At 36.1% G+C, this 27062-nt stretch overlaps 1 protein-coding gene across 3 annotated transcripts in view; it reads right to left on the bottom strand.

The window, feature by feature from the left end:
• MOSPD2 (motile sperm domain containing 2) overlaps positions 1-26855 on the bottom strand; it is a 34406-nt gene extending 7551 nt beyond the window's left edge. The window contains exons 1-10 of one of the 3 annotated variants that reach the window (XM_042788571.1): positions 26729-26855; positions 26489-26555; positions 17533-17688; positions 16709-16795; positions 14285-14439; positions 9051-9111; positions 7835-7873; positions 6759-6883; positions 3430-3600; positions 484-596 (exon numbers count right to left, since the gene is read on the bottom strand). In XM_042788571.1, coding sequence (XP_042644505.1) covers positions 484-596; positions 3430-3600; positions 6759-6883; positions 7835-7873; positions 9051-9111; positions 14285-14439; positions 16709-16795; positions 17533-17688; positions 26489-26555; positions 26729-26737 — 983 coding nt within the window. In that variant the 5' untranslated portion in view covers positions 26738-26855. The other 2 variants (XM_042788572.1, XM_032983888.2) reach the window with 2 other exon arrangements.
• Between the last annotated feature and the right edge of the window lie 207 nt (positions 26856-27062).

Below are 27062 nucleotides of genomic sequence, written 5' to 3'. Positions count from 1 at the left end.
CACATGAAATAAATTGGACCCCATTCACTGATTTTAATTGGTGCGAACTACTAATGTAGACCTTTATGCCAAGTTAAAAGAATTCAAGTAAGACTTAACAGTGAAATCTGTCTTACTAAATGCACTGTTTAAGCCAATGCAATCAATGTCAAACCGCTGCTCTCATTACAGATAAGTAAAGGTTTAACTAAGGTTTAACCAAATCCAGTGACAGTTTCTCAATATAAATGAAACCATGAAATGCTTCTACAGTTCTGTGAAGTGTAGACCTACTAATTAGTACAAACAGCATGCCAACAGTGACATCAAAATATTAACTAAAAACATGTAAAACCAGAAAGATTCTTTGAGCTTTTTAAAAATAATTCTTAAAAGAATGTTTAACTTGTTTTCCTCTAATTGTCTAAAAAATATTTTGAAAACTAACTAGTTCCGTATTCAAGTGTTCAAGGCACATTGTAAAAAAAAATTAAAGAAGATTACCTGATATGTAATAAAGGTCCTTTAAAAGTGCTTAATGCTTTCTTTGCATTTTTTGGTTTGATCTCTGTTTTGTCAGTTTCCTCTGATTTGGAAATTTGTTCTATAGAATTCATCTGAGTAAAAATGACAGTTATAATCATTACCTAGAAACCCAGGTTACACATGTTAAAGAATCATGCAGGTGTTTCAAAGAATGAGGAGGCTTATTTCAACAATTTTTATATTACAGACCAAACTTCATATGTATTAATTCCCTGAAGCTTCTTGAAGTCCATTGAATGATTTGTTACAAAAGTTACATTACGTATTGAACGTGCATGAAGTAAAACTTCTGCTTTGTTTTTCCCATGTATTTTCCTGATGCCCAAAGGTGATTATTTTTGAAAACTCCCGACACATTAAGCTCTAGTACTTCAAATATTTAAGATTATAAAGCATTGATGTTATTCTTCCACAGCAAAAATTTTCAATTAAAACCAACACCCCAATACAATCACTGCAATGCTGAACAGAACACAGCAACAATTCCACATTTTATTTTATTGTAGAGCTGCTAAACGTATCTTCACTGGTTTTAGATGGAACTCTGAAGTCTTGGAGAACTTAAAAGAAATAATGCTGATTGAGTTGGTACATCCAAAACTGCAGATATCTTTGTTCTGAGGATTTTCCTCTATTACATTAATATAGGTCAGCAGGCCTGGACATCTTATAAAAAAAAATGGTAGAACTCTGGAATTAAGTGCAAAATAGGGCAACAGGAAATACAGAAGACTGAAAGAATTAGTGACATCATGACTCGAGATCAGCTAGCTGAACAATTGAGCCTTGTTTTTATTCCACTTAAAATACAGGGAGAAGACATGAATATAATTCAGTTTATGTAAATCTGAAGTATGGGAATGAAAGGAATACAAAATTTTATAGGAAGTAGGTTTTATAAAAAGAAACCACACAGCACTTGGATTTTTTTATAGTTACAGTCATAGTAAAAGGTTAATGTGTAAATACACTGCAGTAATTATGTGTGGGGCTTTATTCTACATAAATGTAATTAAAATTACCAGAGAAAATATTACAATAGTCCACAGAGTAAAGGTGGAGGCATCTACAAGACAGACACTTACTAATCAAACTTATCACTCATGGCTCCCTCTACTCTGTGGAAAGAAGTAGGCCCTTCTATGGGATAAGAGGAAGCATATATATACACACACAATAGATCAGATAATTCTTAGTGAAGACAAGAGTCTGCATATGAAGACTGGTAATGCAGTAAATGGAGACAATAATATCTCACAGATCACTTGAAATCTGTTAATTTGGAAGCTGGCTGTCCTGGGTTGAGTGAGTGGTAGAGTTTTTTGGTGGCAGGGGAGGGGGCTATCGGGGCAGCCCCCGGCCTTAAAATATTTGAACGTTTATACTTAGAGTCAACTAATAAATAATTAACTTGGAAATAAGAAAAGCCAACCATTCTGAGACAATAAGGGAGTGTTTCTGAAAAACACATTTTGGAAAAGAACATAAGATTGAAGAGGCAAACAATGGTATACTTGCTGTGGAAGAAATAGCAAGTATTATTCTTAAAATATGTGAACAGAAGAATAGTGAGTTGAAGCAAACCAATAATCTACTTTTTACAGAAACAGTACCAACAAGATACAGTCTGAAATTTAAAAATATTTTAAAAGGTAAGGCCTTAAACATGCCTTAATATTGATACATGATGAGCATAAATGTCAATCTTAGTTCACTGAAAAGACTGAGTATCAGCTTGATTATACTGTATATAAGAGAAAATGCCATAAACCAAATCATTATTTTTAAGAGTGAAGTAAAAAAAATACCTTAAGTAGAAAGCTGAGGTCAGCCGAGCAAACTGAATATAAATACTCAGAGGCTATTTAGCACCAAAGACAACTCACACACTGAACAGGAATTCTCCATGTTTCCATATCTGAGAATCAGAGCTTGGAAGATGTGCTATAACCAAAACAAGCTACTGAGTCTAATGGTCAGGAAGTCACCATGGTTATGTAATACTCCCTTTTGACCTTAAGGTCAGTGAATTTTTTTTTTTTTTTTTGGAATAGCTGACAAAGTTGCAAAGAACAGCTGGACTAAGTGAACCATATGTTTCAAGTTATTCTGACAAACTTAAAACAGTAAATGAAACTAAGTGTAATATTAAGTATTCTACTCCATTAAACAGAAGTTTTGCAATTCATACTCCCAATTTATGAGTGGTGAATTTCAGATTTTTTTCCTACTATTTTCACGTGCAATATACCCACTATCACTGCATATTCCTAAATATCACTTCATATGGACTTCTGTAAAACAATGCTTTTATATTTCTAGATAAACACCACTGCAGGAAGATTATATTGTAAAACAGGATTAACAGATATGGGATACAAACTCTCCTAAGACTAAATGAAAACTTTTATATTTTGAGATTTTTATCAATAATTTAATAAAGCAAATTAATATCCATTAAAGTATAAATATTTAACTGTTAATATTTTCTCATGTATATACTGGCTTAAACACCTGTGAAAATTAGATGTATTTTAAGGTGTACACCACCTGGTAACCCAAGATTAAAAACAAACCAACTAGAAAGGCATAACCTTTGAGAACAAGAGAAGTGTTTTAAATTTTACTGTACAATTCACTATATTCTAGAGATACACTAAATATTTGGTACATATTTTACTCATTCAGAAGCATGAAACTGGTCTTAACAGACTAAGAAGCAAGGTTGAAATAACATCAAAAATTTTCAGTTTTCCTGTGTTCTTTTGCTAAGCTGGAGGGCAGAAAAAGAAGATTTAAAAAAAAACACAAAGTAAAAGCCAGACAAGAAACAAAAATTGTGTACTTCCTGTCCCACTTTGTAACCATTTAACTAGTCTTGCCTCAAACTTCAGAGTTAGATACCTTTTTCTGATTAAGATTTTGTTCATCATTCAGCTCCCCAGACTCCTTGGTGTCCGCATCTATCTCTTCTTTACTTTCATGCTCATCTTCACTAGTAATGGGCCCATTTTCACATAAGGGAGTTTGAAAATCATCATCAACCAATGGAGGATAACTGTACTTGAATGAATCCTAAAACATAAGGAGATTTTTAAAGGACCAGTTATTCAGGAGGATGAAAAGTACCTTATCTAATATTTTTTAAATTGAAATACTATAAATTTGTTTGTTTCACATTACTTGTATGTTTCATTTAACAATTTTAAGCTGGACCCCTGTGCAGAAAGCTGACACTACCAATAGTTTTTATTTTATCATCACTAATAGACAAATAAAGTCACCCAATGAAGCCACTAAATTATAACTACTGTTATTTATAGTCACAGCAGAACTACAGAATCTGGTCTATCAAGGATCAGCATTCAGAGCCTTAATGCTGAAGTTTTGTTCTTAGTTCTAAGAAACATGGTTTAAAACCTGACAGCTACTTCTGAAGCATGTCGCAGAAGTGTTGAAAAACTTTTCTTCATATTTTAGTTTCATCATAGTGAAGAGGAAAGATATATGGAAAATTACAAATTCCCAGTAGCGGCAAGGTTTGTCTACAGGACAATCTAATAATATTTTGTTCGTAGTTCTGCATAGGAATCTGCCTAACGAAGGAATAAGGTACACCCTACCTGTGACTAACAGGCTTGAGCCTGTCTGCTTACGTGATTTAGGTACACTCCTATCTAGGAAAAACAAGATAATGGAAGAAGGACACTGAAGCCTGCAGAACTACCAGATGCAACTGGTTTTGTAAGGGAAAGGGGAAGACAGAACCAAATTCAGAGAAAGGACACTGTGATGAAGATGAGGGTGATCAAGTAAACGACCACTGGAGGTCCTAGAAGACCACCCAGAGACTGTAGTGCGTATGCAGAAGTAGGCAGCAACATATGATTTATTGGAAAAGTAATGAATATTGTAATTGGTTCTTAGAATTTACATGAATATGTAAGTGAATTGTGTATAAATATCAAACTCCACTATGGTGTGGCACACATTAGAAGGAATGATCCCTTATGCATCCGACACATTGAATAAAGAATATCTGCTTAATAGCTATTACAGCTATTGAGACCGAATTCTCAGCTTCAATAGCCACAGTTTATGAAAAAAAAAAAAAAAAAAAAAAAAAAAAAAAAACCAAACAAACAAAACCACCCACACAAATGGTACAGACCCAAACGATGCTTCAAATTCAACCTAGCATGTGGACCTTTAACATATCCTCTAACTCAGACCTCAGTCTTTGGAATGCCAAATCAATTTAAAGACCATATTTAAGACACCTCAGAAATGTAGAAGCAGCATACTTAAGTTTTCAATGCTTCTACAGTAAACGTATCTTTTCTATTAGAAGACAGCAAAAGACAGCTTTTGCTAACCAGAAATTCTCTTAACATTCTCAAAATAGTTTTATTACTTCTAATGTTAGAAACAGTGTTTAAACAGAGATCTCTGTTCCTACTGCACTTTCAAACAGTTTTAAACTCCAAGTAAATTAAATTAGTCTGTCAGTTTTTCAGTGGAGGTAGAAAATACCATAGCTTTGACTTCTGAGGCAGACTTGAGCCATGCCCATAGTTCCCAAACTATGATACCATCAGGGAGTTAAAAAAAAGGTGTTTCAAGGGAGTTCTCCACAAGAAAGTATGTTTTCTCAAAGAGTAATGTGATGTTAGGAAAAATGATAAACCTTAGATGAGGCCATTGAAAGAAACTCCAAAACAGCACACTTCCTCCTAATCTATAATTTTCCTAATGTACAATCTCTCCTGTTCAGGCTGAAGCAGTCGTAGACCTTTAGGTGAATGAAACAGGTATCCACTGGCTAGCCTACCCTTAGCCAAACTGATAAAAAGCCTTTTCACTCCCTTCCAGCATATGATGCAAGGCATATGGCAAAGTGACCTTAATAAAGAGATGTTAATTTTGCTGCGCATTTCACTTGGCCACATTAATCCACAACGCCGGGTAGCTTCAGCAGCTGAACAGAATCTCACCAGGACAACTCAGTCCCACACTGCCCAATCACAGTCCATAATGTTCAGTAACATGGGTTTATCTACTAAGAGGGTGAAAATCTCACAGGTAAACAAGAGATTTATTCAATGCTTGATACATCCATTCTGTAGACTAATGGATTTCTTTTTATAGCAGATGTAGAGACTTTACACTATGTTTAGCAATTGTGGTAGAGGTATCTTAATCATGGTAGTGATATTTCCTAAGATTATATGTACACTGCGGCCATGGAATGACATGCAAAATGCCTGATGTCTTAACTTGAGGCCCCTGACCTATAAAAAGATAATTCCAAGAAAAGAAGCTATGGGTTATTAATTCAGATACCCAGGTGAAGAACACAACCTTCCAGCTTCACACATTGTTCAATATTGGCACCAGCGGAGAAGGGAATCTTGAGCAATTCATCCTGGTTAAATCCATCTCTGACAAAGGAAAACTGGGAAAATACACTAACTAAAACCTTACTGTATGTATGTGTCGTGCATCAATGTGTACACTGCATGTACATCTCATCTGTCTCGCACAAAATGTTACTGAAGAGGCAACTAATCTCCCTAGCCAGAAACATCTATGCCTTAAGAACTGAACTGTTCCACCATCAATACCTACAGCTGGAAATGGTAGAATGTGGGATACAACAGACTGTGAGTCCACAAAAACTGTGACTTAGTATACATTTATTACCAAATAAAAATAATTAGGGAGTGGCTTTTGAGCACCAAAGCCTAATTTTTCAGACTGCCTATAATTAGCTTGCTTCTAGAGCAATATGATTGTCTTATTTTGACATTTGAATTATAACTTCAGAGCAGGATGAAAACTGAGGGCCATAAACCCCATTTTCTGTTCACAGAACTTGTTTCATAAACCAACGCATTCTCCAATTCATCAGGTAGGAGAAAAAAAAAAGACTACAAGGAAGACTTACACTTAAAATGAATTTATTTTTAAAGTTCTGAAAAACTAAGTGGTTTCCAATGACCTTAAAGTAGACGAATGATTCAGAAAAATGATTTCTGTATTTAAGACTGCCAGATATCAAATTCTGATGAAGTTAAACTATTTTATGGTATGATGATTTACAAATTATGATTGGCAGAACAATTTTAAAGAAATCTCACATCCATGAAGTTGCAGCTCTCAACCCCATATAGGTAATTTATACAGGCATGTCTCAATATCACAGAAGGACTACAAAGGGTTAATATACTTACAGTTCCACCCATGTGAGGTGGCAGATACTCTCCACTGATGTATTCCTGTACATCATTCTTGTTCGTGAACTTCAGCATGCTTATTGCATCTGGGCCAAGCCAACCCTTCACAATTTTAAAAGCAGCTTTAAAAAAAAAAGTTACGAAGTTATCAGGAAGGGTTTTTTTTGCAGTGTATTAGTAGACCTTACAGAACACAAGCTACACTCCATAAGATATGGCAGGACCTTTTCTGAAAGTATCTATTATGAAGATAAACAGGTAAGGAAAAGACTTTACAGAGAAAATGCCTTATTGACATATACTTTTCTGTAGATGAATGCAGATAGACCATATACTTCCATGGAAAGAATATCTTTGATTTAGTAAGTGACAACTTTGTTGTCTTAGAATTTAGCCCAGCAGGTACGGAGGGGGTAAACCCAATTGTATTTCTAAACCTGAGGGAGGGAGGTTGGGAAAGATACATATACACTCTTCCATTTTGTTACTTTAAAGGACACTTGTTTAGATCTACTGTGTATTTTCAAACACCATAGTTATTTCAGTGATGGTAAAACATGAATATACAGAAAAATATAAAGCCATCATAAAAATATGTATTCATATGGTAAAAATACAGTAATTACATGTTTATCCTGTACATTATAATGAAAGATAATTATTGAAGTGCACACATGGAACATTATCAGTGTCCAGTGTCAGGCATCTAAAATTGTGTATTCTGTTTTGGCTGGTAATGTGTCCATCATTTGTTGATATTAGTATTCCTAAATCATTAGCAGATCTAGCTTTGAAAGGATTACATTGGAAACATTCAAAGAATAGAGTATTTATCAAGGTCTCCCAAGCTTTAAAGATAACAGAATTAATACAGACTAAAGTGTGATCCAAAATACAGTGCTAGAAGGAAAAAAAAAAGCATGTGGCCTACAAATCAACAGATTTAAAGATGCATGTTTAAGAAATTCCACCACTCAGCTGTATCTACACAGAACAGAAAAATGCTTCCTATTTATCCTACTAATTTTTAAAATTTATCACGATATAAAAACCAAAACTAAACAACTACTCACCATTCATTATCCATGGCATTTCAAAGATTACTATCTTTGCTGAAAAGAAAAAGGAAATAATCTGAATACCAAGTGATACATATTTCTGTTTAAGAGGAAGCACAGCAATACTGGTCACGTAAAAAATACTCATTTTTAGAAACCTCCACGTTCACTTCCCTATAGAAGCAATTTTGTATAATTATTTTTAACATGTATAAACCTATTTCTATTACCATATTAAAACTTTATGAACTGTTTTCTAAGCAAACAGCTAAAATCCTAAGTTACACACTGTTTATACACTTCCGGGATACTACTTCTCTAACTTTTGTTACTAAGTAGTAATCTCCCCAAACAAGGCAGAGAAAGGTACTATCTCAACCTGACCTAGAAAAGCAACTACTGAATGGAAAGTTTAACAGGTATATTCAGCACCTTCTTCTAAAAGAAGCAAATAGGAAGAGTCTTTGTAAATCTACATTTTTTCCAAGCTTCCCTTCAGAAAAATCTGAAAAGTTAGTACTTTGACTCAGAAGTGTCCCAAAATTTCTCTCTTGAATGTTAAAACCTCAAAAACATAACATTGCACTTCCCTTTAATTTTGATATTTGATCAGTTTTGAACTTTGATCAGCAAGCTGAAATCTAATATTCAGAGTTAAGCAGTTGCTGTACAGAACTTCAATATTCAGACTCATTTTCACATAAAATTTAACTCATTTAAGGTGACCTAACCTATCCATATAAAAATTAGCAGGCAGGTATGAAGGTTTTTCTAAGTGAAGAAAAATCACAAACACTTTTTATTCCTGTTCAGAGTAAACCATTCTTCCCTAAAATTTTCTATAGCCATTCATTCTTTGTCCCCTAAAGACTCCTAAGGGATATAAACTGTCACGCAAGTTTACAAAGCTTCTACACAAGGAGCAAAGGAAAATACAGGCCAATTCAATTCTACTAGATGCTTATATAAATTTTAAATCTGTAAAAACATGCCTTAAATTGTTATTTCAGGAAAAGCCAATTGATTTTTGATGAATGTAAAGTTTATTTACATTACAAAGTTGTGCTGACTTATGAGTACAAAAATACTCTGAATCTGTAACATTCATGTGCTCCGTGTAGTTACCACATACAGCACATGCAAAGAGACTTAGTTTCCCCCATCATCTGTAATATGACATGCTCCTACTACACATGTCTACAGTGCTTAAGATTTAATATACAGTACTTACTAAGGAAGTTTGGGTAATAATCTGTAAAACAGTTGACAATAAACCGAACAAAATCCAAGTCCTAAAATAAAAGCGCAGAGTAAATATAATGTAAATCAAAACATTAAAAATTCAGGCTTAGTTAAGCTAAGGCATTTATTGAATAGCACAAGATACTTATCTACATTCAAATTTTACACATACTACAAACATCATCCAAACTTAATGCAGCACTTTTCACTTCATTAAAATTGCTACAGGACTGTGGCCAAACTTGCTTCATGATCTAAGGAAGAAGCCTGACCTATTATCAATGTAGTAAGTGAGGTATCTAAACTACTGCAGAGTACCAACAGTATTTAAGCTGTACAGGAAAAGATACAGGAAAAATAAGCCTTTAGCACCAGAGAAGCTTGAGAGATGATCTTAAAGCCTTATAAGGGAAAGCACTAAACATACTGAAATTTCCCTTCAATAATACACTCAGGATCTTCTAGAGGGGAAAAAAAGTAACTTTTCCTTTTAAGAGTATTTTTGGGTTTAGTATTAGTTTGTGGTATACAGATAAATTGTGGGCCGAGGCAGCACTCCAGAGCTGCTTGTATACTACCCATTTTCAGGGTGCTTCCATTCGATGAACAGCCCCACAGAAATAGTACAGCCAAGTCTCCCTTGCAAAATCCAGGTATAACAGGACTACACAGTAATAGGCAAAAAAAAAGCATCTTGTGAAACAGTTATAGACTGTAAAAATAAGAGTTACCTGAACACAATCAGGTACCTTGGTTAGGTGGAAAGCCTGTCATGAGTACTCATACTTTCCCCCTCCCATCTAACCAAAGTGACCACTACTACTACTTTCAGAAACAGAACAAAATATATTGCTGATGGAGGATCCAAAGCCTGTCATAACAGTAAAAATGCTATGGGGAACAGGCTCCTACAGTAAACACACTATCACAACATTTGCAGACAGAGAGGAAAACCCAACACCCCATATAAGAGGATTACCCACAACCTGAAAGCTTTATTAGTAGCCTCAGTAACTAGAAACTAAAAGCTTCATATTTACAAAGGCAGAAGCATAGCCTTTAATAGATGCATTTATCCCAACTAGCTGTTGCTTGGCCCAAATGTAATATCTTTCATTTAACAGCATAAACACCGATAGATTTCCAAGCAACAAACAGAATCTCCTGTGCATTAAACAAGGATGATGCTCTTTATTCTGCTATCTACCCAAAAGCAGCACTCAGATATTAGAAGGATGGACCCACTGTTTTGATAGAAGTCTGGAATTTGGAGTACAGATTTTAGCAGATCATTCAATAACTGCATCTATTCTAGTTACCTGAACTGGTGCAACAAAGCATGAGCTGTCATAATTACCTGGCTGCATACCAGTGATAAAAGCTGACATAGCAGATGTCCATAGCAATGGAACAAATAAATGAAGCACACTCTGGAAAATAACTCAGAAATCAAAGTTTTTATGCTAAAACTTGCATCAATTACTCTACATTGCTACAAGCAGACATTAAAAAATATTCCTGTTCTGTGATATATGTAGTAACTACAAAGCAAGACTGTACAACAGGACACTTATGGACAGCACTTGCTGAGATTGTGTGTCTGGGAGTCTCAAAGACACTGTAAAGAAGTTCCTTCAGGACATGCTCCATAAAACCCAAATCAAGTTGCTTTTTCACATCAAGGGAATTACCACAATCCTTTCTTCTTGTTATACAGAACCATGGCTCAATATCTTTAGGAGTACGGATAGACAGCTCTCAAGGCACAGGCAACAGCATCAATCCTGCCTTGCAAAAGTGAACTACACCATATTTATCAAAATATCTCAAAAGCTTGTGGCCCTGTACTGCACAGCTACAAGGTCCTAATGCAACATTAGACCACTTTGCCTGGAATAGAGAATGAAAACTTTTGTTTGCTTATATTTAAATGCATTCCTGCCATACCAACAAGTAAGAACAAGATACAAGTTTTGGCTATTTCAGAAAAACAGGACAGCATGGCACTTGGCAAGAAAACTTTCAATATTCTATAGAAATCAGATTTTCTACCTATAGCCAATCTGAGATTTTTAGTCAGATTACATCTATAAATGTGATGATAGGCAAGATGGAGACCTTGCAATCTAAACCAGCTTAGATTCTGCTCCTGTAAGTGGGTACTAAAAATGTACTTTTCTATACTGAACTCGGCTAAAGGGAATGACAGAACTCTAGATTTTCATCTGTCTACATTAAAATCATTTATTTGCTGCTTTCCCTCACTCCTCCAAAATAAGAATTATTTTAGGTTGATGTAAACTGAGGATCAGTAAAAATGCAGGAGGCGATATTGTTCAAATTTCTAAACAAGATTCTACAAAGCAAATCTTAAAGATGCCTGTAGTAAATTATGGGTATGCATTTATACTTTCCTTATAAAGTTACTAGTAAGTAGAAAAACAGACCTAAAGAAAAAGATAGAACAACATACGCTCACTCCTAAATTTACTTAAGTTTAAAATACATATTTCGGCTCCAAATTTCAGAAGAGGACCTTAACCAATAGGTAAGCTGCAGCTTCATTCCATGCCATTAAACAGGTCAAGTTTTACTGGTAGTGGTAGTATATCATTCTTACTGTATTAACAGCAATCATAGATAAAGCTATACACAAGCTGATGCCCAGACTCATACCTAAATTGGATCATAAAACCCCCCAGGTCTGGTGAAGTTAAAGACTCACATAGGTATTAACTGAAACTTCTGATCTGTAACAGGAGCAGCTTTTGAACCAGGAGATTTTAATAAGACAAAATCCAAATAAGGAACAATCTTAGGAGCAAAAGGTGTATTAAGACTTCTAGAAAATATACAAAAAGTCCAGATGACAGTGTGTAATCAGCCACTGTACTGATGAGTGTTGAAAAGGGAGAAGAATATTGGGATGAAAAATTCTATCTCAAAGGAAGGGAAGTGAAAAGAAAAACCCAAACCACTAAGAAACCCCACAGCACACTTGGCAATTCTGTCTTCAGCTAATATTTACAAGTAACTCCAAGGAGCAGCTTGTTATTTTGGCCTCATAATAGTGCTGACACACATAACACACAAATACTAACAGACATCAGCAAAAGATCCCTATCTCAAGTTTACTAAAGTCAATGCTTAATCAAGTGAACTAAATGCATTTCTTTGTATGTTCTGTAGGTTGAAAACCATTGTATCAGGAAAAACTATTCACAAGGAATTTGTACTACAGCAAGTGTTTTCCTCCTGAAATAGGTAATAGCATTTCTGCATCACAATGGAAAAATACTGTACTGAGCTGAACGTCTAGTTCATACTAGGAACAGCCACACTCTACATGCTACAATATTGATGCTACTGTACTACAAACTCAGTATAGTTTAGCATCCCTCAAAGAAATGCACACGAATAGATGCCAAGTTACGACATGTTCAGATAGTGTGCAAGAATCACTGAAGCAAAAGCAAATATCAAGTGTCCTCAAACACTACGAAGCTCCAGAGCCCATGTAAAAGCAGATGCTTACATGCCTTGTGAAAGCTTTAGTAAAAATGAGACACTTAACTACTGGTTTTCTAAAGTAAGATCAATCCATGAGGAGGAGTGGAAGGAAATTTTAACATTTCACAGCAATGTTTTCAGGATCAATTTATGAAATATGGCCAGAGACAATAAACAAAGCTTCTGAAAATTCAAAGTCCCATAAACCACATTCTTTAAGTCTCCCACTTTTCCATATAGACACAGAACTTAAAACAGTGAAGACTATCAATTCAGGAGCAGTTCTTAAATATATTTAAGTTTCATGTTACATACACGAACAATTTGCTAAATTCCAATAAGCATCTAAAACTAAACATTCTCTGAAGTTTACTTTGGGCAGGGAATTACCCAACCCTACATACAACTACAATAAATCTCCAAATAATTCCCGCAGTAGACTGACTTGACATATGACTAATTGGTATAAAATTAATTTTTACACTTATTTCCAAATACCTATAATATGGGATTTCAAGTATTTAGTTCTGAAATGTTGTTAAAACTGAAGAAACTTTAAATTTTGTAGGTTATTGTACAAATGGGAGATAGTTTTCTGGATTCGTTTCCAAAATTAGTATAATTCTTCTTGGCTTCTTTAGTGATTCAGTTCTACAATTATGTCCAAGGCAAAAGTGAAATACTACTCTTAAAATCACTGGAATTTTCTTATCTAATTGAAACCTTCTGAACAATCATCACTTTACAGAAGTGACTGAGCTACACTGCTCCTCCATTTTGTAGTCCTAAGAAACCTCTAGAAATACATAAAAGTTTTCGCTAAGAAAAAGGTCTCCTCTTCTGAAAAGTTGGAATCTCTCATTTATGTAAGGTCAAGCTTGGAGGAAGCAGTCTTCAGTAAAGCTCACAGGTTGGATAAGGAACTGAAAGGGGGAGTGAAAATATTATTCCTGAAGAAGTATAAACTTGAGTCTGATAGACAGGCCTACAATTCAGAAGTCTGTCACTTCAAATTCAGACACTCATTTTTTCCTGTAACTGTACACCAACAGCATGCAGATTTACTCACCATATTGGTCTCATTTTTGCAATAACATGTTTAATTAGAGAAGACTGACTTGAGTTCCATTTGGTTAAGATGAATACTGAAAGCAATGCCTACTTGATGAACTGCTCTCTTGCACCCAGCTAACTTCTCTTCACAACGAAATTCAATGGGTTGAGATGCATGTAGGGACTCAAGAAATTAACACAATTTAAATATATGGGGACACCATATACAGCATGGAGGATGGAGAGGCAGTACCAGGATCAGAATAGTCAACTGAAGATGTCAACTTGTCAGAACACATCATCATTCTCCAAGATCTCAGCAACTGCATCTAAGGGTTTTAATGCTTCACCATTACCCCCTTTTTCCATCCTTCACTCTCGGCTGAGTCATCTAAAAATGGTCACAACTATGAAAAAGCAGCTGTTGGAGAAATGGCAGCAACTGTACTCACCTTAAAAGATGGCTCAGCCTATTGCTTTTTGGGTGCTAACAACTAAGTTCTACTACTGTCAGCCATGATGCCTGACAAACCAAGCTGCTGAGCTTCAGTCACTTTGGCGCAGTCACCAAACTAAAAGCATGTTTGCACAGGGACTCCCCTTTTTCTGGGAACACAGGTTAAGTAATTCAGAAAGTAATCAGACAATAAAAATACTTACTATGTGACTGATTCCAGTTTCAGCCATGTCAAATACCACTGTTAAGGGCTTTCCATGATCTCTCTTGGCATAATGTTCTAACCAAAAAGCAACCAGTTTCTTTTTTTCAAGTTGCTGTTTAGGATCTCTTGTATGATGTTTCACCCTGAACCAAACTTGTGAGAAGAAAGAAATATACACATGAAAATTGAAATAGATCCAAGTTAAAAGAAAACATTATGCAAATAACTATACAGGATGCACTGAAATTTATTAAAATCTCAGTTTGTATTTTACATTTCCACTGATTTTGTGGCTACTGAAGAGCCAGAAAAACCACTGCATACCTTTCCACACCCCCCTCCTGTTGCCCATGTTTTTATACTGGAACTTCTAAACAATTGGAAATACAAAGAATTACAGCACAGAAGAAACAGTGAAGTGGAAAAATACTTTTCATGTATTTAAAGACTACTTACCTAGATTATAATTTCAAACTAAATCACACAGTCCTCAGATATGATATTATGTTCTGCATATATTCTAGGTATTGTTGTGGTTGTGAAGTTTACATTTCTTTTTCTGGTTTTCTACAGCATTGTAGTTGATGTGTTTTGAAAAACTATTTATACACACATTGTATTATATAAAAAGCAAGAGAACTTTCTAAAATAAAGTGAAAAAAATCCAGAAGATGAGCAACATTACATAAATGAAAGATCAATACATACCCTTCTGGAATAAGAAATCAATAATGTAGATAAGTTTTTCCAGTGAAAGTAGCATATTTCAGACTTTATAAAAGTGTCTGAAAGCAAATTACTGATTATACAGGGAAGTGATAAAAGAAATACTCAGGGCAGCCATGTGAAGAGCAGCCTTCATTTTTAGTGCCCCTACAATACCAAAATGAGCCAAGCCCTGAAAATAATTGTAGATATACTCTAATATTGTTCTCCCTGAAACTTGGGAAGTCTTACTAAAGAACAGATTTCTTCTCCATGTCTTTTACTTCCAATTGCAAATAAAAACTACTTTATGGCTCATGTAAAGAAACACACTTTTTTTAAACATAGAGTATTCGCCTGCTGCTTTAAGTTCGGAATTTCAAAAACATAGCTCTGTTCAAACACAGAACTTGTGAAACTAACTAGTAATTCTGGAAGATCCTCTTTAAAGTATAAAGTATCTATTTTACATAATAAAATGAGAATGGAGCATGTGGTCCAAGAAACACGCTTCTCAAACTTTGATTAACCAGGAACTTAACTACAATACAATCTGAGTTTGCATACCAAGTCAGATATTCTGACCCAGTTAACATTCACAGAATAAACATTTCAGGTATGGAAAATTGAAACATTAGTTATGTTGCAGTGACAATAAAATCAGAAATCATTATTTGACTTATACATTCTTGTCACGAAACAGCTGCATAATTTTCTCAGGCCATGGACTGATGCAAGTCATGTTTTTCTACTCTCCAGCCCGCTTGCCATCTCAAATTGAACTACTTAATATAATCACGCTCAGATTTCTAAATGCTATAAAAAGGTATCACTGCCACTAATTCTTGAACACTTTCCTCAAAGCCAAAGAGAATATCATGAAGCATAACAAAGCAGTAATTTCTTATACAGCAGTGATATCTCACAATAAGAAAAGGGACAGTTTGATAAAACACAGACATAGAATAAAAGCTGTATTTTTCTGGTCATGATTTTTTTGAAAACTAGTATATTGGTGTTTAAAACAGTAATTTCCATAAAAGATTGGATTGTTAGTGCATTTCTGGAAGTACAAATTAGCCTTGGTAAACCAAGGAAAATCAGAATTTCAGATTTACATTTTTGGGTTTCTTTCAAAGTAAATATGTGAGATGTTACAACAGATTGATTTATACAAAACAATACTGACCATCTATTATACACTATTTAAAAATACTCTGGAGTATTTCTTACTGTTTCCCTAAAGATCTTATTTCATTACTAGAAGCTAATGACAACTCTGAGACCATTCTCCAACAATTCTCAGATGTTCATGCTGTTACTGAACATTCCAATGACATCAGAAAACAAAACAAAACAAACATAGCAGACCTCCTGTGAACCACTGCAAGTATGCAGGCTGCTAGAAATGAACATTTATGCTAGTTATATACTCACCACAGTAGCTACAGAAACAATACACTTCAACAGGAAAGTTAAAACCTGCATTATTATTAGGATAAAGGTTTACGACTTTTAAAGACTGATGATAGTTTCTTCTCATTCCACTTCCGCGATCCAAAGATACTCAAAGTTACCAACTTCTCAATTTTTAGTAAAAACAGTTGCCAACATTTACCTAATTCTATTTTTAAAACATTTTTTCAAAATAGATGCTAAAGTGCTGGAAAGAAAATAATGATCAACTACTGAAAATATTGTATTCTTTATAACTTACATAATTTATAGCCCTCTTTATCATATCCATGCAGAAAGAGAGAACCACTTTCAAATAACCATTTTGGAAGGACAGATTCTGTCAAGTCTGCAAAGCCAAATGAAAGATTATTTCAGTAATCACAAATAATCACATTGTAACTTAACAGAAGTCACTAGAAATGCAGAATTCTAGCAACAAAATACAAAAATGTCTTTATAAACCACTTTCCAAGGCCTTTACTAAACTAATGCAAATATTGAGTTCATTTGGTATCTATTATCTTCTTCCTCTTATGCTGTAAAGTAGGATCTATTTGAGAAGAAATAAAAACTTAATGTAAGAAAAAAAGATGCAAATGTTGATTTTTCCTCCTATCTGCAGCTCTTCTTCCTCTATCCTTTAATTCAGATAGTGAAGTCCTGTACATAAAGCTCACCTTAAAAATATTCTCAGAGTAGAAAGCAATATATTCTACCTAGCGTATCAGACCAGTACTAGTATGATGAACAAAAGAGCCTTGGTTTTGGGAGATGTTTGTTGTTGTGGTTCCCCCCCCCTTTATTTTTTTTTAAGGACTCCATTCTAGCAAATACAAATACAAAGAGATAACTGCCTTCCTTCCTCTTAAACAACCTTTCAGCAGTCATATGGAATCACAAAACTGAGACAGCACTGGTCAACATAAAAAGCAATATTGTATTTTTTTTAACTGAGCAGAAAAGTTCTTGATCAGCACTGTAGTACTTACAAAACCTTTAAAAGATGCTTAATTAAGCTACACATAGAAGTCAGTTGTAGTTCAACAGGAAAGCAACATGAAGTCATTATATAACATAGCTTACCATTAACTGTATATTCTTTCCTCCACTGCAAGCTTTCATCAATCATCTTTAATGTATCATCCACAATATCGTGACGCCAAATCAGATAATTTTCAACCCATTTATCATCCTGCTGAAGTCTTTCCACATCTCTAGAATCATATTTATCTGATTTATCTAGCAAATAAATAAATTATTGTAAGACTATAGTATTTGCTATGAAAACCATGAAAAGAAGATTTATCAAGTTTCAATATAAGCATCTACTAGGGACACAGGATTTCTTTTACAGTCTTAAACAACAGACAAAGCATAGCATAAGAAATTAAAACCATCTATCTACTGTAATGACACTTAAGAACACTACAAAATTACACAGTAAAAAACATTTTCTGTGATTCCTATTCAAAGAAGAACCATTAGAAAACAAGAATGTGTGTAGGTCAGGTGTAATTTTTCCAAAAATGGGTTTCTGTAATTAGCACAAATTAGTATATAGTCTAAGAATGCATGTACTGATAAATGTATACATTGAGCATCACTAGTTCAAGATTGAGTTCTGAAACTTGTAGGCATCAGCATGTCATACCACAAAATGTCAGAGAACAGAAGTTAAAATTACTGGTTTTGACCACACACTATATATAATTGCATTAAATAAAACTGTTTTCTTTAAAAAGATTACCCATTCTACACTTGTTATGCATTGTTACCTTCCTGAACAGAAACTACATGCAACTCTAGAGCAGCACAAAACCCTCAAGCCTCAAATTCTTCTATCAGGTTAAAAACAAGTACTCCAGATGAAACAGGAGTTGCTGCTACTCCTTATTTTATGGTTTTAAACAGGAAAGTTTGTAAAATACAAATGCCTAATTGGACCTATTTTTATTGTAGATATGCTTAAACCAAGGCTCAGTTTTCAGATCAATGCTCCTCTTTGAGAAATCTGCATATTTGGAATGTAAATCAAGTAAAAGCCCATGATAGAAACAGGCTTCTGAAAGCAATAGACACTGACACACATCTCTTTGCTAACTACTAAAAAAGCACAAGCTCTTAAACTATTCACTTAAATTTGTGATTAGCATGAAAAAGAGTGAAGACTGGTTGTTAATAAAATAGACATAAGTTTTCACATACCAGAAAGACTATTCCTGTCAGCAGTAATAAACTCAAAATAACTACTTTCAGGGCCATCAGAATTAAAATAACTATATAGAACTGTGACTGGATGGTTTAGGGATGCGTATTTTAACCAGCCATCTTAACTCTGAGGAAGATGTTCAGAAAAAGATACTATTAAATTCTGTTAATATTTTTAGTTTTACTGGCCCCACATGCAAAGATATGACTTATTTTACTTGTCTTTCAAGTTACACTGTTTCTTCTCATAATTAGCCAATATAGCTGTAAAGAAGATAAGAATATTTTAAATGCACCTATCCAGAGTTATTAAAGTTGCACTCCTCCAATGCATCTCTTCACATCCAACTGCTTTTCACATGATCTACTCTATTTCTTCTTCATTAGGTTTCAAGTTTCTTCTTCCTTTGATCCCATCCCATTACTTTACCTTGGTCCTTAGCCAAGCCTACAGTCAAATGCCACTTTCCTTAATCTTAAATCCCCTACTTGCTCCTCTCTGTCCAAAAGCCTCCAATCCACTAAAAATTCTCTTTCAGTTCCTTTATTCATCATTTCCATACTTGCACCAGAGCACTCTCTTCCTGTAATCTAAGCCCAGTAAAGTGAACGCTCAGCACAAGACTGAAATGCTGTCCAACTTCTCCACAGCTCTGGGTCAACCACAGATAGAACAAGTTGCAAAGATTTTCGGTATTAAATTTTGCAGTCTCAACTGCTCATTTGAGATTTGATTATTCCCCCAATGATTAATTATTTGGATCATTTTGCCTGAGAAACAATAACGGTACCTAGATTCAAATTAGAATCATGAAAATTAATATTGGAGAAGATTTCTGCAGGTCATCTCAGCCCTAACCCTTGATCACAGCAAGGCTACCCTCCAAGTTCAAACAGGTCACCAAGTAGCTTTTTCAGTCAAGTTTTGAAAACTCAGAAGGGTCAAAAGGTGTAACATGCATCCCAACCCAAATCTCCTGTCATGTACAGTAACTAAGCTGGCACATCCAGTCAGCTACAGTGAGAGAAGCACTAGCTTATCTTAGCCATGGCATACTACCTATTTTATGCTGTGGAATATTTAATATGGTATGTTGGCTATTCAGGCCATATAGCTATATATATGTATTCAAGCCATAAGATACTCATAGCTACAGCAACATAGGACTTTATAAAACAGATTCAACATCAGTATGACATGTACCCAGTGCATTAGCTACCTTACTTCAACTTGATTTGACAACCTGTAACATACGCCATCTTCCAGCTAAGTGACCGCAGTTAATCAACCAGCCAAGTATTTTTCTTTATTTCAAACTCATATATATCCCATTTGTATAAGGGATTTGGGTACTGTGTAATTAAAAAGAAAAATCACACACCACCAGGTAAAAACTAAGAGGATAACGTTTGACACTGCTTTGAGGCTCTCTTTACTCTCACTATTTGAGAACAGAACTGTGAGATTGACAGAACAGTTCATCTTGTGTCAAATAATTTAAAAACATTCACATATCACTGTGGAACATGCCTACAGCACACGTTTCTGGGCCACTAACAAATTTCCCCAAATTCTGATCTTAGATTATTTTAACAAAATAGAAATTTAACTTTGTGAATATTTTAAGGAAATTAAAGTGCAATGGAGAAAACATTTTACCCAAACTTTCATCATTAATGAAAAGCAAGCTGGATTCAGAAATAGGGACAGTTGAAAAAAAATTAAAAAATTTTTCTTCTTTTCAGCAACTAAATTCTCAACAAGATGACACGTGTAATTTAAATTTACATATATGCTACAACACACACTAAACCAGGAACAACTAGCCAAATTCTGCCTTCACAGGCACTCGCAGGAGGCAGGTATTTCAATCAGGTAAGCTTATACTGATTGAACAGGAACACTGATTATTGTTTTAACCCTACCCAATTTATTCAATTCTTGCTACAAAATAAGTAAGATTTAAAAAGAGACTGTGAACACAAAATAAAGTTTTTTATCTTACACATATATATCAGAATGATATGAATATGCTGGAGTCCTTCCAATATGCCAGTCATTCAAAATATGTCAATTCAGAGGATGAATTCCTCTTCAAAATTGTGCATTTCCATAATGCTACAGACATCTGGAAGCTTGCTTTCAAACTATGCTGTGAAAGAATCCGAATGTTTCTAATTTTAAATCACTCATGGAACACCTGACTGTAGTTACTGGGTTATTAGAAATTCCTGGAGTTAAAACAGAATTAATTGAAAGAAAATAGACCTTTGGGGTTCTCAACACAATTTAAACATATCCTGCACAACAGGTAAGAGGCCAAAAAGGAAACAGAACTTGAGGGGCACCCAGATGGAAATTCAGGTGAAAGTATAAACTGAAGTATCTTACCTCAGACAATCTCCTGCCCACTTAAGATACCTGTGAATATATATTGATGCTTTTCTCACTAGAAAATTAAGTGCCTGTTACTTCACACCTGCAGAACTGCCAGTAAGATGCTGAGACACTAAGTTCACTCACCAATCAGGGAAGAGGACATCTCCGTAATTAAGTCCATAAGAAAATGAATTTCATAACGTATTTGGGATACACCCAGCTTGACCCAGAAATAACACAAGGAACAGCATTCATAGCTACTTCTGTTCAAAAAGAGCTTGTGAAAGTAGAACAGCAGTGCCAGGCTTCCGTGAAACCTTTCACAGGTAAGACAGCTGTCCAGAAGCTTAGAAACCTGGTTCCTCCCTCAGCCCAAGAGATTCAAACCTTACTGTGTCCAAGGATAGTTCCACAGCCAGTAGAAGAGGCAAAACTTGGATGGTGCAAGACTTCTCTGTTGAGCCGATCAGCTGTGTATAAACTAAGCAAGACTCAGATCCAGAAAAGCAAGAGAAAGCATGATCTGCTTAGCAAATTTTATATTTGCTAGAGAATTAAAATAGAATTAAGTTATATATGACAGAGTAACAGTGACAACAGCAAGAGGCAGCCAAAATTAGCTCTCTTTATTTGCTCAGCTGAAAGGCCTTCAGGAAAATTTGAGTGACCCAGAAGATTAACCTGGTCTCAGACAGAAATTTAAAGGTTTCAAAGTTCATCATTTTATTTAGCCTTTTTTAAAATAACTACTTAAAGTTACTTTAATTTCTTTACTGAACATTTAGGGTCAAGGGAGAAGACTGGGAAAAAACAGAAAAAGTTCCTTTTGAACAGCTGCTTCTTATTACTCATCTTCCTTTTTTTCTTGCTTAAGTGAGGAGTTCTGTTCTTTCTATAACCACATTCTACCCTTTTAAGAGTTGTCTTCAAGCTGAGAAATTGACAGTGAAATTCCATGACTTAATTACTATATTCCAACATAAAGGATCCTATGTAACACAAGACAACAGCTCTGAAAAGAACTCCAGAATCATGCAAAACTAAATGAACACAAAATTCACTACAATACTTTCTCTGGAAGAATTAATGAAATTATTTGATGCATAAATTTTAATATCCCTTCATGGTTTTTTACCAGAAAATCAATGCTGTACTGCTGAGTTTTCTTCTGGCACTCATGTTTTAGAAAAATAATAGAAATCTGAGAATATTCAACAAGAATTTAAAAGACTACAGGACTGAAAAACAGGGAGTACAGATAAGTCCCATGCTAAATTCATCCAGAGAAGTTCAGACTTCACAACCTGTAAGAATGACTCCTCCCTTCAGGAAGAATTCTTATATAGAAAAGAAATGTTACAGAACAAGTCATACACAAAGCTAAGTAGGGATAGCAACTATATACCTTTGAATAGAAACCCCAACCACTTCATCATACAAAAAAATTGGAAAAAAGCAATTTCAAAGTATGTCAAGTGCTCCATTACACAAAGGCTCTCAATTTAACTACTGCCTTCAGCTATTTCAGCCAGTAAATCTCTGCTCTGAAATGGTCATAATTATTCATCTGACCTTGGCTAGAAAGAGGAAACCCATTTTAATTGGCTGTTGATGCCAAACATGTTAAGCTAAGGACTATAACCATTCAGGTATGTGCCTTCAATTGTTTAATGAGGAAATCAGAAAGGCTGAAAACAATTTAAGAAGGTCAGTAGTCAGACAGGGACAGGGATGAGGAAAACAAAACTACTTCCACCCATTAAGGAGTTATTCCAACAAAATCAAGCAGAAAAACAAAGAATGTCTAACTCCACAAGATAAATTTAAACTTTCAGCAAAACTGAACACTGTCAGTGAAAATAAAGACTACTTTTATGTAAAGCTTATTAATGCTTGAGCTTTCTAGTGAAGTTTTTATCCTATCTATACGCCCCCTATCTTATCCATCTAGCATTTCTCAGCCTGAAAGCCAATAAAATAGATTTCCAGAGCATAAACAGACATAAGAATGTATTCAAAACATTACCTTAAGAGTTTTCTACAACAGTCCTATCAGTACACTTTTTGAGGATGCCCCATATGCCTACAATTTTATTTTTAATTGGACAATGATTAACAAAACACATTTTGCTACTGGCTTAGAGAAAGTCATGATGAAATTTAATCTTTTTAATTGGAGTGGGAAACCTCTCTCACAAAATCTTTTTCTGAAAATTAAGTTTTGCCTAAAGGAGACGGGAAGAGGATGAAAATGGAGAGGGGCAGGGAATATAGGCAATAAGAAGTGGTAAATATGCAAAAGGAAGGGTGGAAAAGACTTATTGAACGGAAAAAAATTCTACCAAGATTTAATTATAAATAATTTCCACTGTAACATTAAAATGGAAAGAGCTCAGAAATAAAAGCTAATTTTAGAAATCCTCTACAGAATGAAAATGCACTAAGACAAGACTGTTTCCTAGAAAACATTGTTAGTACCAGTCAGTACTAGAAAATAATCTTTTGTTTTCATCGTTCCTGTCACCACTCAAATCATTTACATCACCAACTCTCACAAAGAATCCAAACAGACAAAACAGAAATTAGGCCCCAAAACTGCAAAGACAGTTCTGTCCATTTATCACATCAGACAGCATTTGCTAGTTTATTGGACTAATAGGAACTTTTTAGTATTGGAAATATGCCTTTTAAACACAAGTTTTAATTACTAGGGATATACATTCCTCACAGAAACTGAAGTTGTCTTTCAAATACAGCTAGAAAATTAACTGAAAAACACACCACCACAAGATCTCAGTTAACATTAAACATTGCTTTGCAGATAAGATCTCACAGTGGCCAAGCTTTCCTTCTTGAACCCCTCAATGGTCACATTTGCTGAACAACTTCAGCAAGAAAGTTCTCATCCAAACTCCAGGGAAATGAGCCAGTAAGGTTCTCTGACAATGTTTTTTCCAAACTCTATCTGGCTACTAAAACAATTCTTCAATTTAGTCACATAAATGAAACAATAGTATAATTCCAAAAGCAGATTTCTGGTGCTTCTAATTGCTTAACAAAACTTTTCCCACCCTACCTTGAAAACTGTTAAGACCGTAGTATATTATTTGGTTGTAACTTTTATGTGAAATATTCCAACACGTATTAGATGTGGCCATTCAATATTAAACTTTCCTGGACCAGCTATATATTTCTGTATATTCTACTTTAAAATATTGTATTCTGCCAATAAATAATTTCAACCAAAAATCATGATTTCAAAGGCCCTCTAAGTTCTCATTTGATAACAATAATAAATATTACTGCAAGACTATCACAGCTTTTGTGACCACTAGCAATTTTCTACACAGGGGAGAAACCAGTAACTATAAGTTCCATAACATGGAAGCATCATTTCATAACACAAACACCAAGCTTCTAGAATAATCAGGAACACTGTTTTCCTCAGAGGAAAAATAAACAGTGGCAGCCGCACCCCCCAGAAACAAAGCTGACCGGAAATTTTACTCAAATTTTAACATTTGCAGCTCACCTGTAAATGGAATTAGGTTCATTCTGTAGAGGCCCACAATACTATGAATATACTAAAGTTTCACAGAACGCATCAGTTTTGAAGTGTACCTTGGCAGTGCCCTGAGTTTTGAAAGCAGACTAAAACTGCTGGATATCAAGCCATCACTTGCACCTTTACAACACAAAGTCACATATTTTGGGGGTGTCTGCACGCGTGCACTTCCACACCCCTTTTCAATCAAGAGGAAGCATAAAAGAATACATTTTAGAAAATATAAAGGTTGAAGGATCACAATAAAACGAAAACCTTACATTTTCCCCCTTGAAGTGGGCATGGCAACATTAATTTGCTTGGAGTGTTCCCAAATTCAAGGGAGGGACTTACAAACGTAAACTCAAAAAATCCTAATCCTATTTTCTTGAAAGGGCTAGGAGCCCTGAACCATGACCCAAAAATGGGCCTACTGAGAAAATGTGTTCAAAATACTGCAAATAGGATTATAGCTTACCTTGCAATGGTATTCAATTATTTTAATGGCTGTAACAACCAGCCTAACAGAGACTTCATTATAGCTAGAGAGATCTGTAGAATTTCAAGATTGTAAGGGATAGTTCAGCTGAAAAGGTAATACTCCCTTTCAGCAGCAACTGTCCCAAAGCAGTTCTAGGCTTTCCAAAGTCATTTTTTATTAGTGTGACCCTAGTACAGTAGAATAGAAAGCAAGATGAATCACCTGTCATAGAAAAATATACACATTAACCAAAAACACTAACAGTCAAAAGAATTTATGATTTCAGATGATTTCCACTCTCCTGAGCCTGAGCTTTAAGACTGCCAAAGACATCTTTATTCACAGAGAAATAACAAATGGCAAAGTAAGCTCTCTCTTCAAGACACTATTCTAATAATTTTGTCATCTTGGCAGAAATACAGGTCATCTCTAATCAAGGCCTAAGTAGGTTCTTTTATGAAAGTTAACAGAGCAACCACGTGAAACAAAGTTGCACCACCCTCAAGACCCTCAAAGTTTGCAAGAAAAATGCTACAGCTAATCACAAAGAACTCACATAAGAGCGCAACCTTTATGTAAAAAGTAGTAACTAGGTAACCTCAATAATTCTTACCCAGAACATCAAATTAAGGCATGCGTTTGCAGGATTGAGGCTTATATTAAAAGAGATGCATGCAACTCTAACTACTGGGCATTTACTATATTTCCAAAATTAGATAGAACATGTTTTTAATAAGAAGTCTTTAGACACTCATAATAAAACATACTGCTTACTACAGTTGTTAGCATACTCTACTACTATATATTCTTTTATCATAAGCAATGCAAATCAACCTAGAAATGAAAGGAAATCCCTCTAAGCTTAACCTGGCATTCCCCTTCCTTTAGGCATCCCCAGCACCTCCTGGCCTTCATTTACATGTTTAAAAGCATATACATTTAAGAACTGGGTCGGACACGCAGCATGATTTTAATTAAGGCCAGCATGAATTTGAAGTGCAAGTTACTCTAGAAAAACAACTCTTTCCTTGACGAACTAGTCGAGATCAGAATTCTCCGCCCTCCCCCCCCTACGTTTTGTGTCCAAAAAGCACCAAGCACAGCAGCGTCCCAGACACCACACTACAGCCAACCCAATGTAACTGTGAGTCCAAGGGCCCCAGACCTTTACCCCAACATGTCTTGCTGCCCAAGACAGAGACCCAGAAGAAAGCACAGAGACAACGCAGAAAAGCTCCAGCTTTCTGCACCATCCCCACCCGGCAGCACGGGCCTCCTGAAAAAAACAACGGTAGAAAACACCCACTCACCAGGGAAAGCGAGGATACAGAAAGCCCACGGGCGAAAAGCGACATCGGGCAAGTCCCAGAGACAACATGCAGGGAGCCGGGCCCGCCGCCCCCAGCCCCACCACCCAGGCGCTCACCTGGCAGGTACTCCGCCTCGAAACGCCGTCTAGTCTCGCCTATCAGCGCGGCCTTCTCCTGGCGCTGCTGAGGGGAAAGAAAAAACGGGCGGAACGTGAAAGGAAATAAGAGAAGGGCCCGGGCCTGAGGCAGCCCCAGCCCCTCACCCGCACGGCCGCCCCCACCGCAAGCCGCTGCCGGCGGTCGGGGAGGGGAGGCCCGGCGAAGGGAGCGAGCAGGCGGGCAGCGGAGGGGCTCACCTCGGCCATGTTCCGTGGGAGCCGCCGGCAGCGGCCGCGGCGCGGCAGCAGGGCCCGCGCCCGCCGGGGGCACCGATAAATGGCGAGGGCGGTGTCGCGTGACCCCGGCGGAGGGGGGCCGGGGGCGGGGCCTCGAGGCCGCCCGCCTCCCGGCGGCGGGGGGGGGGCCAATCACCCAGAAGCTTCACCACGCCGGCCCCGCCCCTTCCCCGGCGCCTGGATCCCCGCCCCCCCACCCCTCCCCGCCGGCTGGCTTCGCGGCCCCGCCCCCGCCCGCCCTCCCGTCATGCTCCCTGCGGCGGGAGTTTCGGGGCGCGCGCGCGCGCGCTCCTTA

Source organism: Tyto alba, unplaced genomic scaffold (genome assembly GCF_018691265.1).
Source record: "Tyto alba isolate M040663 unplaced genomic scaffold, T.alba_DEE_v4.0 Super-Scaffold_14, whole genome shotgun sequence".
Taxonomy (NCBI): domain Eukaryota; kingdom Metazoa; phylum Chordata; class Aves; order Strigiformes; family Tytonidae; genus Tyto; species Tyto alba.
This window is presented reverse-complemented; position numbering and strand designations above follow the sequence as displayed.